The 20,548-nt window shown below is 40.5% G+C and overlaps 1 protein-coding gene across 4 annotated transcripts in view; it reads right to left on the reverse strand.

Moving 5' to 3' along the window:
• Window positions 1–7,298: 7,298 nt before the first annotated feature.
• PIK3R1 (phosphoinositide-3-kinase regulatory subunit 1) overlaps window positions 7,299–20,548 on the reverse strand; it is a 63,953-nt gene continuing 50,703 nt past the window's right edge. For all 4 annotated transcript variants that reach the window (XM_083465300.1, XM_083465301.1, XM_083465302.1 and 1 more), the window contains 9 exons: window positions 19,216–19,318; window positions 18,574–18,672; window positions 18,278–18,458; window positions 16,914–17,039; window positions 15,183–15,325; window positions 14,891–15,067; window positions 14,717–14,785; window positions 12,881–13,051; window positions 7,299–11,757 (listed from right to left, as the gene is read on the reverse strand). In XM_083465300.1, coding sequence (XP_083321426.1) covers window positions 11,568–11,757; window positions 12,881–13,051; window positions 14,717–14,785; window positions 14,891–15,067; window positions 15,183–15,325; window positions 16,914–17,039; window positions 18,278–18,458; window positions 18,574–18,672; window positions 19,216–19,318 — 1,259 coding nt within the window. In that variant the 3' untranslated portion in view covers window positions 7,299–11,567. The remainder of the gene's footprint in view (window positions 11,758–12,880; window positions 13,052–14,716; window positions 14,786–14,890; window positions 15,068–15,182; window positions 15,326–16,913; window positions 17,040–18,277; window positions 18,459–18,573; window positions 18,673–19,215; window positions 19,319–20,548) is intronic.

Below are 20,548 nucleotides of genomic sequence, written 5' to 3' on the forward strand. Positions count from 1 at the left end.
CCCAGTGGTGGGCGGGGTCAGAGGCAAAAGTGGGAGGAGCATAAAATGCAAATTAAAAAAACAAAACCTTTTGCATACTAGGTTTGTTTCTACATACACTCATACACCCAGTGCTACTTTTTCTAGAAAAAGAGGTGCCGGAACTCCCCATGAATGCTTCCCTTGTTCTCTTATAATGGCAATTGCACCCACTTGACAGGTGCCAGAAATGAGTTCCGGAAAGTTCTAGCTGAGAAAAAGCCCTGCATACACCCCTCCATCTAGGCAAGCAAAGGGAATCAGCAAAAATCTTCGCCTTTTCTCTAAACTAAAAAGGCCCCAATTCTGCAACTTTTCTTCACAGGGGAGTTGCTCCACCCCTTGATCATTTTGGTTGCCCCTCTCTGAATGTTTTCCCAACTCTGCAATGCTCAAATTTTTGAGGTGAGGAGACTAGAATTGTATATGGTACAGTTTACAACTAGTTCCACCTGTACTCAGATTTGGAGAGTTTGGGAAGTACAGGGCATCTATGCTATTGAAGAAGATTGCGTATCTGAAAAACACATCAGCAAATGAACTAATATTCACCACTTTGATAGGTAATTTGAATTGTTCTTATCTGTCCAGTCCCAAATGTATTCAGCTGGATTGTTGACTCAGAATATATAACACTGTGTTAAATAACCTTTGTGTGTGTGCCCATTTTAATGCTATAGCATTGCTTATTTGAAATGAATGTCTGTGTGGCTGAAGGTGATAACAAAGCGAACTTGTACATTTCCCCTCCTTGCTGACCTCAGTATTGTTACCAGATCTGTGTGCATGTAGCTGCAAATGCATTGCACATTCCAGCAAGAGGACTGCATTGACAATTTAATGCACACTTAGACACCAAGCATGTGGCACAGCTTCTGCCCATTTCTGTGCTCTTTGGGTGTGATTATATCTGGGTAAGTCCCTCTCTCTCTCTCTCTCTCTCTCTCTCTCTCTCTCTGTGTGTGTGTGTGTGTGTGTGTGCATGTAGAGAAGGAGAGTTACTGGGGAGGCGGGGCGGATATGTCCAAAACTGTTGTAGCTGCTATCACAGTACAAACAATAATAAATACATTCCTAACAGACTTGTCTCGGTTCAAGTCCTTATGGATCACGTCCAGTATAATATGATTACAGCTTCTTTTTTAAAAAAATGAAACCCCAGCCATTCCATTCATGTCTCTGAAATATCTTGGTCCTTGAGGTTCTTAGGAACCATTTGGGTTTTCATGGTAGGTTGCCTAGCACATCACAATGACAAACAATTAACACGTTCTGAGGATCTTCCCTGGATGGTTCAAGTAATCCTAGGATTCAAATGTTATTAGACTTCCAAGAGCTTTGGAAAGTTCAAATTTTTCCTGCATGCATTATCCTTTCCCAGGGTATCAACAGCTGTTTTCATTCTTAATAGCTTTGTCCCAGTTGTGTCTCCATAGCCTTCTTAATGCCCTTTGCAGATTTGTCTACAGCTATAAGTCTAAGCTGCTCGTATACAGGATACACTGCGTACATTTCGAATCTTTAGGGGAGCAGTGGTTTGATTTAGATCAGTAGATTACAAAGCAAGCCTGAAACCTGGGTTCAAATTGATGCTCAGCCACCAACTCATGCCGGGTGGTCTTTAAGTAAATCATTATCTCAGACTCAGCTGCTGAACAAGAAAACATGAATGAAGGTGTGTCCAGATGGCATGTTTTGCACCATCTGCTATCGACTGCCAAAAAAGGAGGTGCAGTTTTGCCAATTTAAGACCACCCACTGTGAGTGGGCATCCAACACCTAATTAAAGAGGCACACATTTTTAACAATTGGTCTAGTTGGAAGTCCACCCATCATCCTAATTCCCCATTATTGGGTCCTTATTCCTCCTTCTTTTATTTTAGCATTTGTATGATCATAGAATAATAGAATTGTCAAGTTGGAAGGGACCACAAGGGTCATCTAGCAATGCTGGAATCTTTTTACCGAACATGGGGCTCAAACCCACAACCCTGAGATTAAGAGTCTCATGCCCTACTGACTGAGCTATCACCAGTTAGACAACCTGCTGCAATTTATCTGCTATGAACAAAGGAGGCTGATGCAGCAGGAGTTGTTTCATCCAATGGTTATTTTAGCTCTATTTTGTCTAATTCCACTGTGATGGATCTCCAAGGTAGCCCTGATACCTGATTAGCGTTACTAGTTACACCAAGTACTTTATGGATGCAAAGCATGTGCTCTATCCATTGAGCAGGTTTAAAGAGAGGCACATGGGTCAGTTGTGCACAATGTGAGGTCACATTAGTTATAAGTGAACTTCACCAGCTCACTTTGGAATCAGGCCTGGCAAATTAAGCTGTTTTCTAGAGGACTTGGAAAATAGACAATCCCTTGTCCATGCTGGCTGGGACTAACAGAAGTTGAAGTTCAACGACATCTGGATGACCACAGTTCCCCACTTCGATCTATAACATATAATATGATCCAAATAGGCTGGGGGGTTCCCTATCTTTTTAGAAGGCAATTCCATTGGATGTGTAGAGAACCGAAGGCCGCTCTGAAACCCAGAGGGAGGGAGATTAGCTCTGTAAATAATCCTGTGCATGGTGAATGCATGGCACTGAGTCACATGACAACAAACGAAAAGCTGTGGAAACACAAGAAGCTTAGCTTTCCCTGGAGTGAAGGGACGACTAATTAACAAAGTAATCTAAGCAGAGAGATTAGTTCTGGGCAGAAAGGTAGGATGGAAATAAATTATCAAATAAAATGCTAAATACTATAGTCTCTCAATTCCCCCCTTTCCCTTTTAAACCAGGATAATGCCATTATCTGTACTGTTACTTAAACTTTAAGCAATAATGCTGATAATGGCATTACATTGGTTTAACTGGAGAAAGGGTAGAACGAGAAGCCGCAGAATTGACAATTTTATTTTAAGTCTTAAAAGAGAACAGAAGCCAAGAGATAATGATGGAAACAGCAGCTCATACTCTGCAAACAAGAGATTTTCATGTGCGTGTATATTCCTTCTGCGACTTCAGATGGAGGAAAGGATGGAAACTGAGAGACAAATAGGATGCTGGTCTGTGCCCATTACAACCAAAGGAACTCCATATTCCCAGATATTCCTCCTGTGGGTGACAGACAGCTCCTGTCCTTTCAGAAGGTAACAGAGCAGTGGTGTCCAAACTTTTTTCAAAGAGGGCCAGATTTGATGAAGTGAAGGGCCGTGAAGGCTGACCAAAGGGCCAACCAAAGTTGTTTTCAAACAGGATAGGAAAATTGGCTTTCAGGTGGAAAAATCAAAATTAGAGACTGAACTGTTAGAACCCAATACTAAGAATTTATCAAGAATGTATAACTTGCTGCTGAAATGGAATACACAAGATGAAACAGTTAAATCGGCTATGATTAAGTGGGCACAGGACATTGGTCATAACATTATGTCAGCTGACTGGGAATGGTTGTGGAACACCGGTATTAAATTCACGGCATGTAATGCCTTAAAGGAAAACATTGTGAAAATGATTTACAGGTGGTACATGACCCCAGTCAAGCTAGCAAAAATTTACCATTTGCCTGATAATAAGTGTTGGAAATGTAAAGAGACTGAAGGTACTTTCTATCACCTTTGGTGGACATGCCCGAAGATTAAGGCTTTCTGGGAAATGATTTATAATGAAATGAAAAAGGTACTTAAGTGTACTTTCTCTAAAAAACCAGAGGCCTTTCTCTTGGGCATTGTCGGCCAATTGGTGTCAAAGAGGGACAGAACTTTCTTTATGTATGCTACAACAGCAGCAAGAATACTCATCGCAAAGTATTGGAAGACCCAAGATCTACCCACTCTGGAAGAGTGGCAGATGAAAGTGATGGACTATATGACATTGGCTGAGATGACTGGCAGAATCCGTGATCAGGGGAAAGAGACGGCGGAAGAAGAATGGAGAAAATTTAAAAGATACCTTAAGGACTACTATAAACTTGATGAATGTTAGAATGTCGAGATTTTCAGGAAATAAAAGGGATACAGTGACATAAGATCAGATTATAGAAAAGATTAAGATGACAGAGGTTGGAAAGGAATATTTAGAAGTTGCTAAAAAAAAAACTTTGGACATTGGGATGCAGAAAGGGGGGGTATGGGGGAGTCCCGGAAAAGAGGTTTATGAAAAATGTTATGAAACTATACGTGTGTGTATGTCTTTTTAAGTGTTTGTTTTGTCTTTAAAAAACTTTGTAAAACAAATAAAAATTTTATAAAGAAAAAAAAAAGGGCCAACCAAAGTTGTTAACTTTTTTTAGGACTGAAGTTGCCACAGGGGCTGGATTAAACCGACCAGTGGGCCAGATGAGGCCCCCCAAATGGACTTTGGACATGTCTGTAATAGGGAATGTTCTTTTAGTGAAACATCTATGCAGGGGTCACCAACCCAGAGATCATGGGCACTAGTTTGCCTGCCAGAACTGCCAATGGCAACCAGTGAAGGACGCAGTAAGTATCCCCTCAAAAATCCCCAGTGCACATGGGAGTGTTAACTCTTCCTGCTCAGTTCCTGTTTGCTCCAGCTTAGCCTCTCCTCCATTGAACATGTCCCCTGGAACATACCCACACTTCATTGGATGCCGGGATTAGATGCCTACCTTACAGAAGTACAAAGAGTTTCTCTCTGTGAGTGAGCAGAGAGGTGGTAGAAGCAACTCTGTCTCCCCCCCCGCCCCATTGAAGGGGAGGCGTGTTCCTGTTTCTTTTAAGATGCAGGAGCTAAGCTGTGTTATATCACACCTTCATAACAGACATTTTGTGACTGGTGCCGATCGCACTTTCCTCAAAATTCCAGATGTGCCCACTGGCTCCAAAATATTAGTGAAACTCCCAGCTTATGCACTACCGTAATGTGCATGATCATTGGCTTGGATAATATAATGTAATCAGGTGTGTACAGTTAGCTAGAAAGTTTCTTCAGCAACTTGTATCTGAAGTTACAGATAGGTAGCCGTGTTGGTCTGCCATAGTCAAAATAAAAAAATTCCTTCCAGTAGCACCTTAAAGACCAACTAAGTTAGTTCTTGGTATGAGCTTTCGTGTGCATGCACACTATCTGAAGAAGTGTGCATGCACACGAAAGCTCATACCAAGAACTAACTTAGTTGGTCTTTAAGGTGCTACTGGAAGGAATTTTTTTATTTTGTATCTGAAGAACTTTGTTCCTGTGGCCCTCTAGACAAGGATTATCAGCGGACTGAAACCACCTCCAATAGCCTTTTACAATTTTTGATGCTTCAGATGTAACAGGCAGCACCAACACATGGATACACCAAGGACCTTCGCACCTGTTTCCCCCCACACTTCTCAGTATCCAAATAGGAAGTCTGAGCTTGCAAATTTCCATGTGGAGCAGCAGCACTTATGTATAACATGGATTCCTCTTCAAAAACAGCAGGCTGATTTGGAACACCAATTGCCCACAGACCTGCTTGTGTGAAAGTGTCTCAAGCCAATTTGTCCAAAGCACAGTGGATGTCGGTGCCCAACAGAATTTTTGGACCAGTATTTGGAAGTGCTGGAACCACAACATTTGATTGAAAACTTGGGGTTTTCAGACTGTGACAGCGACACTCAGTGCTTCCAAACAGCAAAGGCCGACCAAGGTTTTTCAAATGTTCTCTTCCAGCAATTTAACCCTGGCTTAACTTTAACTAAATGTATCAGCAGATACTCTCCATTTCTTATATTCATTAAAGTTGCTGCTCTTTCCCCCCATCTACTTCTTCCACCCACTTGAGTCAACTGCTGGGAGCACTTTTTTTGTGCCATGTTGAACCCCAGCTCTGTTCCCACATAAGACTTGTTTGCATGTCATACTATAGCAGCCTTCCCCAACGTGCTGCTCTCCAGATGTGGTTGGCTTGCAACTGCAATCGTGCCTGAGCATTGGCCATTCTTGATGAGGATGATGAAAGCTAGGGAACGCTACCTGTAGTGTCCGTCCCTCCCTCAAACAGCTCTCAAGAGGGTGAAACCCTCATTGTACCGGGCCCTGTCATCCATCACCCTTAGAAGTTTCACAGTGATGCAACTATGGTTGGTCCAGATTAAAAACAATGTCATGCCAAATAAAGAGGGGGCAAAGGGGAATGACAATGACCTGATGCACAAAACCAATTTGGTCCATAGACCTGAGGTTCCACACCTCTGCCTTAGGCCCTCAAGTAAAGAGAAGTGTGAAAAAGAGGCCAGGACACAGAGAGCCACCAGATATAGGTTTAAAGATTTGGGCATGCCCAGTGAGATTTCACAGAACAGCACCGCCCTCACCCCCTGACCTTTAAAGCCCTAAATGGCCTCAGCCCAGCATACCTGAAGGAGCGTCTCCACACCCATTGTTCTGCCTGGACACTGAGGTCCTTCTGGCGGTTCCCTCGCTGTGAGAAGTCAAGTTACAGGGAACCAGGCAGAGGGCCTTCTCGGTAGTGGCACCCGCCCTGTGGAACGCCCTCCCACCAGATGTCAAGGAAATAAACAACCATCTGACTTTTAGAAGACATCTGAAGGCAGCCATGTTTAGGGAAGTTTTTAATGTTTTTAATATTCTGTTGGAAGCCATCCAGATTGGCAGGGGAAACCCAGCCAGATGGGAGGGGTACAAATAATATATTATTATTATTATTATTATTATTATTATTATTATTATTATTATCTGATTTTGGAAGTCCTTCATGTTTCAAAAGAGAAGCACAAGCCCTGGATGCCACCTAAAGTCTAGAGGGGACACTAATAATCTGTTTTATCCTAAAAGGCATTTGTGTGAATGAAGTTTTATTATAATACAGGCGACTCAACTTATGCGGGGATTATGTTCTGGGGACTGTGCGAAAAGTCAAAAACATGGATAGTAAAAATACCTTGGGTTCAATTGCTGGTGGGATTGCTAAACCATTTCCCCCAGAACTCTCCCCTGCTCTCTCTCTCTCTCTCTCTCTGCCAAGCGCATAAAGCTGAGTGCACACAAGTTAAATGTGTTGTAGGTTGCAAGTTACCTGTACCACATGGAAGGTCATATTATACTCTTACCATCCAAATAAAGAGGAAAGTATGTCCATCTCATGCACTAGGAACTACTAATCTACTGGAGTACCAAGTTGAAATATTTATTTTCCCCTTTATACTTGGGGTCCTTTGGGGAGAAATCATATGCTACCATCCTTTAGACTACCAGCTGATCATCAGAAACCAAGCACACAAGAGAGTCAGCAATGCGACAATGACCCCATTGAGGATTCAACACATAAAGCGCAGTTGCAAAACAATCTTTATTCTGGCTGAAGATCTAGTACAATTTTTTTAAAAAGCAACTTAAAAACAGGACACAGCTCCATCAATTTCAGAAAGCCAGCATCTTTTAAGGAGGTGCATTTACCTTTTAAAGGCAATGTACAAAGCGATCCATTTAGCTTCTTCCTCCCTTACAAAAATTAAAAACAACAAAAATTTTAATGTTTTAAAGACATTTAACAGAACAGAGCTTATTTTTTTTTCCTATGGAGGGAAAAAACCAAGAATAAAAATAGCAGCATGTTGGGCAGCTAATGCAGTCTCATAGGGACAAATGGTAATGTAACTTTTCCTAATTTTGTATCTGGCTCATTTTAAAAGCAGATCTTACAAGATCTGTGGGGTTTCTTTGTGTGTATGTTTTTTTTTTAAAAAATGGAATATTGCATTTTTAACCATGTCCCATGGGAGGCATTTTGCTTGGAACTGCCCATTCTGAAAGCGATCCTGAACAAAAGCCACCTTAGGAATCACTTTCCCAAACAAATACCATGCATAGCAAAAGCACTGTGTTAAAACTAACCAATGTTCTTCTCAATGAAAAACATCAGAATGACCCCCCTTTCCCCAAAGCATCAAAGCTCATTGTTAATTACATGACAAAGCCACTTTTTCTACATAACAGCTGACACTGAAACATAAGATTTGGCTTGACACATTAAAACAAATTCTAGAAACATGACCTTTTCCAAGCTCCCTCTGTCTTTGAACCAAGTTGCTGGAATTAGAAATCAGGTGCATCCAGATCATTCACTCTTCCCTAGTCTGAAGGGCAGGAGGGGTGGAGAAGGTTGTGTGTTCCTTTTTCAATAAAAGTTAGAGACGTTGAAATATGCTCAGTTAAGTACCATGATTGAATACAGCAGACTTCTTCAATTTCTCTTTTATAATAGGAAATAGTGATCTGGACTCAATTTTTCCTCCTTGTAAAAAAAACAAGAAGAAAGCACTCCCCCTTTATACAAACTTCCAATTAACAGCATTTCTCTATTTTATTTGCAATGCATCTTCTGCCAAATGGCACAAAGAATCTCCAGGGCAGCCAACGACACACAAAACGATAAAATCCGAACATTAAAATACACCTCAGAACACCATCCAGCCTGCTCCTTCCAGGTTGTTTGGTTGTTTGAATACATGGGAAACTTGGGAGTAAAGTTTCACTTCATGCTGAAAACTGCGGTGAGAATGTGGTCCTTACACACACACACACACACACACACACACACACACACACACACGTAACATCAGAGACAGCAAACCTAAGCCTCAAGTTAAGGAATCCATAACTTGTTTTGTCTGTAGTAGCTGTATTCATTTTAGGTGCACCGGGATATAAACAGGACAGTTCATATTCTAGAAACCCAGTTTAATTATCTTTGTAGCTCGGAAGTTTGGTTCTGTCTCTCTGCATCTTAAACCAGAGAGGGAGAGGCAATGCAAAGAGGCAGAGTTTTGCATGTGCATCCACTGCTAGCTTGGGGACCACAAACTAAAAAGGGTATTGCTATGCAGTTTCCAAGGCTGAGACACTGTATCCAGCTCCAAAAGCTGCACGTGTGGCTTCCCAGAACAAGATTGGCAACAGTGCACAGCAAATACTGTCAAACTGAGCAGTGCCGATCATTGGGGTGGCTAGTTTGGGTGGTGTGAGGACTGAATCCAGGCATCACCTTTCTTTGCCCCATAGGACCTACGCTTAGCCTTCTCTTCCCTCTAAACAGGTGATCAGAACTTGCAGCGCCACCTCTCCGTTTGACAATACGTCAGGCGCAGCCAACCTACAGATGCACAACTATCTCTGTCAAAGTGCATTCGGGTCATATGACAATAGCAAACTACTTGCTATTCAGTGACCAGTCGTAATTTGCCTTCCAAGAACTATCACTGGAGCAAAATGCATGTGTTTCCTCCCCGCTACTGTTGAGTGGAGAAGAATAAAGGAACTGATTAAAATTGGTATAGTTCTTGTTGATCAATGCTCCTTGAGATGAAATGTGACACTCAGCCTACTTCCACCTGAGTAAACTTGGGAGTAATTCCATTGACTCTCATGAGACTACTCCAGTGAAAGCGGATTTAAGCTTGCAGGGGCAGCCCAAACTCCCGCCAAAGCCTTCTTCAAGGTTGGCAAAGCCCCAGCTGGTTTTAAAGGGGGTTTGAACCGAACCCTGAAGTTTTCTGAAACACACTGCATTCCTCAGAAAAGCAAAGCCAACAAGTGATAAAAAACTCCTCACAGCCTCAAATATAAAGATACTAGAAAAAAAAGGACTGAGGGAACAAAGCTAATTTATTCATAGTGTTACCAAACAAAAAAGATAGATCTGCAAGGAGTCCGTAGTGCTTTGTTTTAAAAAGCACTGATTACCTAATGGGTTAAAACCATAAATAGTTCCACAATATCTATTTTCTTTTCGCTTATTCACTAAAACAAAATTAAAAAAAGACTTCCGGAGTTCCTTAACACTAATCTGTAAAACAGAAAACACAACTATGATTTTTAAAGTTTTGCTCAAGAAATGCAGAATTTGGTTAGATACTAGAACAATGAGGTTTTATGTTTCTTTCATTACTTTTAATCCATTGGTACCTGATTTGTTTGCCTATTCAGATGACTGTATTTGTTTTTTGTTTTACTCCATAGAGATATGAAAGTAATAAAAGATTAATTGTGGGAAATATGTGTCACAGAACCGGGGCTTCCTAAAATTATCCTAATTATACTCTGTTATTCACAAAAATATGAAATATGGAAGCCAAATGCACACATGGTTGAAAAACCACCCACCAAAAACAATTTTCCCATACGATATGGAAAATATCTTGATGAAGCGTCTAGAATTGTTGGTCAAAATTTCACATGTCAATCAACAGGATTAAATCTGATTTAACTACCCTAGTAGCCAATGTTTTCTGACTGTTTTTCTGCAGCATTCAAAACAAGATGGACATTTGTCTTCATTCAAATACAAACAGAACCAGCACAGAAATCTAAAACTCTCCCAATAAAATATATTGGGATTCCATAATCTGAAGGTATTTCTCAAACAATATTGTTGGACTCAGTGATACTTTGCAATGTTCATATATTCTTTTATTGAATAAAGCAGCTTTGAAGCTTATCAGGCACTGCCCAACAAAATATTTAGTCAAGAAGGAAATCTTGAATTTTAACCTTGAGCTAGCAGCCCAATTCTCTATACAAAGTGAGGCGGGGGGGGGGGACCCTGTTAAAATAGTTCGTAGTTTTAATTCTAAAACCACCTTTTACTGACATCCTGCACATTACTTTTTAAAAAATGGCCGAGGAAATAATGAACGAACTGAAAAATAACACCAAAATATGTATTAAGGGAACATTCTGAGATGACAAAAAGAAAAGAAAAAAGCTTATCCTCTAGTTACACTTGAACAAATACAGCCTATAGAAAATGAAGTATTGCATAGCAGTGTAAGGATTTAGCTTTCGGTGAAACAAACAGTGAACAGAATGAGTTTGGTATTGACAGTATCCATCTAAGATATTTAGTCATCCGGAACTATGTACATATTATATATACTGTATGCCATAAAAGTCCAGTTTTATTCAGTCTTAAATATCTTCTTAAAACAGGAATTTAAATGTCTAAACAAAAACACTTCCTGGCACTTATGTTACCCACGTCTGTTTTAAAGTGTCTTCTAAAGTGTCCCTTAAAACATGAAAGTGCCGCTCTGCTACATATCATTCGCCAGAAAACCAGCAATCCACAAAACTGGCAATCCGCATCCTCTGTGCGCAACCACATCACCCAAGTCGCAACGGAGAAATTCTGACGCCACTTTACACAGCCCCTGCTGCACTTTGGAGTCTTCAGAGTTCCAACATTTGAGCTCTTAAAGCTTCGACGAGGTGGTCAGCAAGCACCATGGTTAAAGGCCTCTATGTCCCTGCAGGGAGACAGGTATAGCACTTCTCTTTTGATGTGTTTTGCCTTCTGCTTAGTTTGTTTTTCCTCTAAAAAAGAAAGCACTTTAGATTAGAAATGTGTGTTCGCAGCTCTTAAAACTGCATTCTCTCCCACTGTGGTTGCGAAGAAAGCTTCAGTCCCATCTGAAGACAGATGGCTTTGACACTTTAGCTCCAACTCAAGAGCATTCTCTACCCAGAGGCCTCAAGATTGTTGAATGATCTTTGTGGGTGTTTTAATAGAAAGAGACAAACCCCAGAGTATTATTAACATCTTCATCGCCTCTGCTGTGCATATACTGGATAGGCTAGTGTGACATTGAGAGAGTCATTGTGTTGCACTAGCGATGTGTGTTGATAATGTAGCACCAGTTCTTTCAGCGAGTTGTACAAGTTATATGGCTCTGCAAATCCAAACCCAGTAGGCGTTTCGTTGATAACACAATGCTTCACTTCACCATCCACACTAAAAGAAGAGAGAAAGATTTTTTTTAGGTACATCCTTCTTATTTTAAGTTATCCTTAAAATGAGAAAATAAAAAAAATCCTTTGTTCCATTATTACTATATAACCTAAAATTACTCCCACTGCTCCACTCGCCTTTAACTAATAATATTTTTTGATTTTGTGGCTCCACATATGGATAACCTAAAGTTCCCTGTTTCTCTGAAATAATTTCAACATCTCTCAGAATATTTCTTGAACTTTGGCTGCAATCCTATACATACACCCCTGGAAGTCCCACTGAATTCAACGGAGCTTACCTCAAAGTAAACATGTATAGGATGACACTATTATTCAAAAACATTTCGTATCACTGAATAAAGTTTGAACATTTTTACTTTAATTCATGTTCAAGTCATTAATTACACATCTTTATGTCAACAACCAGCCTTCACTCAGAAGTGAAGTTAGGCCTAAAAGTGCAGAACATATTGGCTTGGCAGAGTGAGCATCTAAAAAACATGGTTACTCAAGGAAACAAGTATGGGATTGTGAGGGGAGCACGGCCAAGCAAATTACACTGGCTGTTGGGGTCTTCTCCACCAGCAGAGCAGATAAGCATATAACTAAGAGAGATTAGGCAGGGAGGAGAGCACATAGGTGCATACAAATGACCCACAAATGTTGGTAACTGATAATATTAAAATGTTAAGATTCAGGACAATATCCTCATAGAATTGGAAGGGATCATGAGGTTCAGGAACTGTTTTCCCAACAAGGGGCTCAAACCCACAACCCTGAGAGTAAGAGTCTCATGCTCTACCAACTGAGCTATCCCAGATACCTCAAACGTTATTAGTCAGAGTCAAATGCGAGTCCCGCTAGAACAGCGAGGGTTCCCCTTCTCTCCTTCCTCCTGCCCAATTGGCTCTGGAGAGGTTGGGAGATCCCCCCCCCCCGAAAGCACACAGGGGTAGGAGAGTTTGTTCCATCTGGCAAGAAGTCATTGCTTTTGCTGACAGAACAATTGTATGAGTGTGATGCTGAATTCCGCCCAATGTTGCAAGATGGATAATTTTTAATGTAATTGAGGATGTTACATGTCCCACTGCTTTAGAAGTAGGGTAAAACATTTGGATACATACACAACGGAGCATGCAGAGCAACCCGGCTTGCTACTTTCCCGAATAAGGAATGTGCCATCCCTTTTCCCACGCAGCAAATTTTCTGCTTGGCCTCTGTTGATATTTCCTACATTCCATGTTCGTTCATCATGATGAGGCAAATCCTCATCATCTTCCACCATAGAATATTGCCTATTGGGAGGAGAAGCAACATGTAATAGTTAAGAACCAGATGAAATTAACTTTTAATATATTTATTACACTTCCACCCAAATTATTTAATTCAGGACTTCAAACGTTGGCCCCGTCAGCATTCTTAAATACAGTGGTACCTCTAGTTACAGACTTGATCCATTCTGGGTTGCCGTTCGCACCCCGAACAGTCTGCAACTAGAGCGCTGCTTCTGCACATGTGTGCGGCGCGATAGAGCACTTCTACACATGGGCGAGATGCACAGAGTGCTTATGCGCATGCAGTGAAACCCAGAAGTATACACTTCTGGGTTTGGTGCGTTCGTATCCTGAAAAAATGCAACCGGAGACTGATGTAACAAGAGGTGCGACTGTACATGAGGGCATGATTCAGGCTTTGACGAGAAAAAATTAATTTCCTAATCATCATGACTGTCTTCCAAATATTGTAAGACACAAACTACAGAATTGTTTTCCTGAGTCTACAGGATGTACAAATTGCTGCCTACAACTTTTGCCATGTGGCAACAAAATGAGATCAAGAGGATTCTTGTCAGCTTCACATTATGGTAACAACCCAGTTATTATTATTTTTTAACAGGTTGGATCCAGACTGCCTTCCATGGGTGGAAAGTCTCCTTCCAACTGTCTAGATCAATGTGAGCAATGCCAAGGAGGCTGTGTGGCGGAAGGTGCAGTGAACAGGTAAGCCATCTCCCTTCCCTCACCAGTGAGAATGGAGCCTGGACCTAAGCCAACATGACTGAGAAGTTCTCAAGTACTGCCATCACTAATGGTGCTGCCCTGCTGTCAGCACAAAACAGTTCAACATGAGCCAGCTTTGGGTCCGCTAAGATGGCTCTAGTTTTCAAACAAGACTATGCACTCACCCAAAACACAGATTGCGATCCATAATCACAAATGTGTCTTATAAATAAAGCGGAACAAGCCCTAGATTAATGCAGAGTGTTCCCGCTAACAGGGAGTAAAAACAAACAAACACCCCACTGCTTCTCCCCCAATCTCACCTTGGTGTTATTTAAAAGCATTCCTCTATGAATTTAGAATTTGTCTTGTTTTGCTGGTTTACTGAAAACACCTTCTGGAATGCTCAGCAGCAGCAGCATAGCAAATACCTTTCCAAAAGAGCTAGCACCCAAAGTTTGTTGAAACCCTGTTGCCTTCACATTTACTTGCTCCAAACATCTAAGGCTTCAGCAGCTGCTGCAAAATCACTATTGTGGGTTCAATAGTAATAGTAATATAATGTGGTTGCAATTGTCATAGTAAACTATGAGCTTCTCTTTATTGAAAAGAACAGGAGGTGCCACAGACCTCTGTGCAGATAGAAAACTAGATGAAAGGTTGACTATCTCCTCTACTTTCCTAGGATTAAGATGGACAAAAGGATAACCACCTTGTGGTATCAGGGCTGTGGGAGAATGAGACGCCTTAGCCTCTTTTACAAAATATGAAATTGCTAAGGATTCAACTCTTAGCTCTCCACTAGCCCAAAAAGTAAAATTGATGCCCAAGCTAGCCTTATTGAAGAGACCAAGTATCACAGTCCCTACACTACAAGATTCATATTCCATCAATGAAAATGTATAGAGTCATAATTTAACTGGTGTAATACAAGTGCTGAAAAAGACTATGGATGCTTACTCTTCTGTATTTTCATTGCCAAGCCATTCATTCAGTTTCTTTTGCCGAACTCCCTTCTGAGTCAGCCACCTGAAAAGTAAATTTGAAGGCATAGTTAGTGATGGAAATATGCATTAAAAATGGACTCAAATTGAAGTAGTACACTTAAAAATCTGGCAACTCATAGGCACTTACATCAAGTACTGATCTCTGGTCTTTCTGAGCTGTATAAGGTCTGGTTTAATGCTGTTCATGCGTTTGTCTATCTCCCTGTATTCAGCAGCTTGCTTCTTCAAATCTTCTTCCAGTCTATGCCGACTGTCCACAATTTCACTGATTCGAGATTTCAGCTTTTCATAGTTGTGCATTATTCTGGAGGGGAAAATTAGGCAGGTTAGATTCTAGGTAGATTCTTAACGCACTGCTCAGGCTTGCAGTTTCTTTAGAGCCACTTTAAATATAAAAATCTTAAGACACTGCTACCAACCTTTGTATTTCTTTCTCATTTCCTTCCCGTTTGAACTTTTCAATATATTCTTTGCTGTATCTTTCCTGTGTTTGGCACTGCTCTTCAAATATTTTTATGGTTTCATTAAATGCTTCAATAGCAGTTCTTTTCATTTGAATTTCCTAGAGGGGAGAAAAGCTGCAAATTCAGTTTCTGCAAAACTCAGAAAGGGGCTGGATGTTCTATACCTGAAACACATTTGTGATTGGGTATTTTTTTTAATGCCAGTAAAGTAGCAAGGGTGGTTGCCTGCATGTCTTTCTTTCTGATGCCTGAAAAATCAACTTTGATTGGTGAACACAGGAAGTTGCCGTGTATTGAAATCAGGCCAGTGGTCCAGCAAGCTGTGTACTGTCTGTTCTAATTGGCAGTGGATCTCCACAATTACATAGAGGAGTCTTTTCCAGCCTTACCTGAGGATGCTAGCGAGTAAACCTAGGACCTGCTGCATGCAAAGGATGTATGTGCTCTACTAATGAGCTACCACCCTGCCTTGGCTGAGATCCAAGGAGCCAAGCAACTAGTTCTATGTGCCCAAGGGTGCAATGGGCTGGTGTGCGTTTCTGAACAGCAGCCTTGCCCCTCAACCCACTACCACCACATGCTGCAGGGGCATTCAAAAGCAGGTGTTCAAAGAGAAAAGGTCAAAACTTCTGCAGGGCACATCTAAAGCAGTTCTATCAATCCCATCATTTGTTCACTGCATTTTTGTAGGTTTACAGCAAAGGTAATAAAGACATTTATATATCTATATACTATGGGCTGGACTAGTTGTGTTTTGTTCCTAACTGTAGGTCTGCTGATTTCAATAGGAACTTAGTTCAACTTCCAGGCTGGATCCAGCCCAATATATACTCAGCATCACCACTATTTTCAATTGTAGGAACACTTTACTCTAATACTGAGTTCGTCTGAGCAATTGGTTAGCTTTCCTGGTTTTATTTTGGCTATAATAAACGCTAAAACCAATGGTTTACTAGTGACAGTACCATAAAGCATTAAGTCCAGTCTAGACACTGTTCCTGACTCCAGTGGCTAAGTTGAAGTCCTTCAAGAGTACTAACAGTACAGTGTTCATATACCTGTGCAACTATGTTATTCTGATAAGAAATAGAGCATCATTATTTAAAACATATTTCTTGCTGGGGAAGTCATTATTATCACGAATATAAGCATTAGTCCGAAACCAGGTATAGTAAAATTACAAGTGAGTTGTGTGTGCAGACATAAAACACAAAACTATAGTGTTACTATAACCCAGAAATAATATTTTTTTAAAAGGGCATATCCAAATCTTTAAGAAGTAGAAGATTCCTCCCATATCAACAGAGCGGTTTACTCACACTAGTAAAATCTAGTCTCTGTATAGATAATGTCAACTTTCCTGCTGGGCCCAGCTGTCTTATTCAAACAGCATATAGTCTTTACTGTAAAATTTATTAATTAATAGTGTGCCAGTGCCCCTGGATGTGACCAGACAAGAAGCACAGTGGCCAAGCAAACGAGGAGTGAAACAACGGCAAGCTGCTCCACTATTCAAACCATACACTTTTCGTCCTTTCAAAACATACTCAAAGGTCATCGTAGCACATTTACAAATGTCAAGAAGATTTAACCTCAGAATGCTCCTGTTATAGTTCCTACTGAAGGCCCCACTGTGGCAGAGTGCTTTATAGACTGAGTTCATGGTAGACATTCCACACTACTCACCTGAGATGTTCTTGTGTAGTCTTCATAGAGTCTGTCATACTCTCTGTTCTTCTCTTGGAACTGGATATTATATTCATGCAATTTCTTCCCAACTGCTTCAATGCTATCCTCTTTAACCACTTGATCCTGGAAAGACAAGCACATGGAGATACATGTCCAATGAAGACCAGGCTTCTTACATATTCATGTTTTGCACAATGGGTTGGGTCTAGAGACAGGCATGTATAATGCAGCAGCCCCCCCCCTCCTTCCCCAGTAATCAGCCAAGAAATTTTGACTGAATGAACGTCCATGGATTCTGCACATGACAGAATGCATTGCTTACAATGCTGCCACCGAAAACAGATGTATACCTCATGCATTTTATTGTGGAATGAGCTTATGTGTTTATTAAATGCAACGGCTCATTCTTCTCGCTTACAAGAAAAAGCTCGTGTCGTGATTAGCCTATTAGCCCAAGATGTTTCCTTTGCTTATGCCACTTGTGGAGCTCCTGAAATGTGCACCACTATTCAAATAAGCAACTTTTCGTTTTAATAGATTTATAAACCACTCACATTACAAAAATACCAAAAGCTGTGTAGAGAAAACAAAAAATAAGTAAAAATATATACAAAAACAACAGCAGATGGCAACACTGTAGCAACAGCAGTATTCTGCACCATTATTAGAACTTCTGGACCAAACTCAAGAGCAACCCACATCTAGTGCATTGCAGTACTCATTGAGGTTACTAGTACATGGACTGCTGTGGCCAGATTGTACCTGCCCAGTAACATTCACAGCTGGTAGAAGCCACGTGTAGCCATCTGAGCATCTAATGACAAGGTTGTATCACTGTGTAGCCCCAGACCATGAACTCGCTCCTTCAAAGGGTGTGTGACCCCATTCAGAACAGGCCAATGGCCATTTTCCCAGACCCGGGAATGCCCACCCACAGGGTATCTCTCCTTCCAGGATCCAGTCTCAGTCTTGGTCATTTCCAGCCTACCACTGCATCCAGATGCACACCCAAGACTTCCAGATCCACTTATAAATGAGACAGTTATTTAGATAACAGTGCACATTCCAGAAGAGGAGCCGTGTTAGTCTGTACTAGCAAAACACCCCATGGCAACTTAGACAAACAGATTTAGTGGGCATGAGCTTTTCCTTGTAGGCAAAAACCTACTCTTGAATCTGATGAGGTTAACATGGGTTAGGGTCAGTGAGCACTTAAATGTTACGTTAAACAGTAACCATGCCCCCATCCCCACCCCAATTCCTATCCTTCACAGATACACATATGTTCATTTTGTTAGAAGACAATCTTACAATATTTTTGAACTTAAGCAGAAGAGGAGATAAAAATCTTTTTTTTTTACCTGTTGATACTTGGATACTGGGTAAAGCAATTTAACATCCAGCTTTGGATTATACTGGGCTAAAGACTCGTTCCGGTAGTGGTTTATTAGCTCAACAACGGAATTGAACGTTAATGGATCCGAAAAGCCGTATTTCCCATCTCGGTGAAATATTTTGATTAATTTATTATTTCCTCCCTTCCTGTAAATAAAATTTAATGTGGAAAAGTCAGTCATCTTCATGAGGAAAATGTTTCTTAAATCCAGCCATGTAAAATGCACTTCAGTAAATAATATGATGATGCAACAATATTTACCTTAGTGTAAGCGTATAGTCCCCATGCATTTTGGTGGAGGCATCTCGTACCAAGAAGGTGCCATCAGCTGTATCACGAAGCTTCTCATTCACTTCTTCCCTGTGATGGGACCAAAGCAACATCTGGTTTAGCTTCTAAAAATACTAGCCTTTCACTACTAACGTATTTTCTCCCTTTTTCTTTTTTATTCAGCACAGTCAAAGTATGAGGAAGTTTTCATATGAAAACCTGCCAAGTTCTGTTATTCTATGAACTGACTTCCCATTTGTTCCAAGAAGTTTATAGCAAGAGAGCTCAGTAATAGACTACTTTCTCCTGTATGTACAAAAATGTGAACTGCTAGCAATTGTATTCTTATTCTTTGGTATGAATTTCAGAGAGCTTTAGATGTAAAAACAAACGTTGGTGCTCTTGATACGTTTGCAAAACAGTTATTTCCTGTTGTAAGTAACCAACAGAGAAATGTTTAACAGAATATAGCTCTGGCATGTTTTGTACTTCTGGTTTGCAAATATATACTTTTTAACTCTTTAAAAGCATTGTAAACAAAACCTGTGCTTCAATGTTTTAAACATTTCCTATCAAATAGAGAATGTGCTAAAAATGTGCATCTATAATTAGCAAGATAAAGGGTGTCCTTACCTTGAGATATCTCCCCAGTACCATTCAGCATCTTGCAGAGACATGTTGTTGTTCATACCGTTATTTGCTACAGTATTAGGCTTTGGAGGTTTGGGAGGCAGTGCTGTAAATGAAAACAATAATACATATATATTTATACTGCCTGCTGTGTACAGGTAGGTTATGTTCTAAAATGACAATCAACTTAAATCCATTGAGAAGAAGAAAATTATTTCAGCTCTGATTTATTTGTTTTTAATCAGCACTGCTTTTGAAACTTCTCCCTCTCCTGCCAAGAAACAAGCTTAATTCCTCTAGTAAGCATTTATAATTTCAACACAATCCTATGCATCTGCTTAAATGTAAGCCCCACTGCATTCAACATGGTTTCCTCTAGATAAGTGTGCATATGATTGCAGCCTTGGTTACCTAAAAGTCCTGTGCTCTCAGCCAAGGAGAGCTCCTCCCCCCACTCCCATCATAGCACAAATTGCAATTTGGACTTGGAAAGATATAAACTGAAGTTTTGCACCTCATTTCCCATCCCTTGTTTTCACATCTTTCTATCATTTGATGTATTAAAATTATGCTACACTCCACACACACACGCTTACAGACACATACTGATTTAATCATCCAAGAGGAATTACGTTGCTTTCTAGATTCGACACCACTGTGGCTAATAACAACTGGAAAATTACACAGCACTGCTATAGGGAAAGAATTGGGTTTCTCTGATCCTGCCAAAATACACTTTAAGGAGTCCATCTGTGACCCAAATATCCCTGGTTCTAATCTTAGCATTCTATAGGATAAAACGGCTCCAAACGGCAATACTGATTCTTCAAAAACCCACAGTCCTGTTTCTCAATGTCAAAGCTGCATGCAGACACCAGTGGGTGCCAGAGAAGATACTGCAGGATTTCTGGCTTACCAGCTAAAAATGGGGGTGGGGGTGGGGAATCAGGACTAAATAAAAATTAAATCAAGTTATTTACGTTAACGGAAACTCCAATCTCATTTATCTACAACAATGCATGTGGGAAAGATGCAGATCAAAATGAATGCTGTATTTTCAAAGGTTTAATGCAGCCCATTGATCTTCCTATCCTGTGCTAAATGAAAGTAGAAATGGTGACACCTAACATTCAATAACAGTGCCCAATAATTTAAAAGGCCGTCATTGTTTTGAGGAAAAAAGCAGCTTTTTACAACATTTTCTGCCTGACATCAAGACACACAAAGCAGGGCTATTTTTACTGTACAGTATAACAAACAGACCTACAGGTGAGAGGAAAAAACTAAAAACAGAAATCACATGACAATTACAGTTTCATTAAGCAAGCCAAAGAGA

Source organism: Podarcis liolepis (assembly GCF_965112155.1).
Source record: "Podarcis liolepis genome assembly, chromosome: 11".
Lineage (NCBI taxonomy): Eukaryota > Metazoa > Chordata > Lepidosauria > Squamata > Lacertidae > Podarcis > Podarcis liolepis.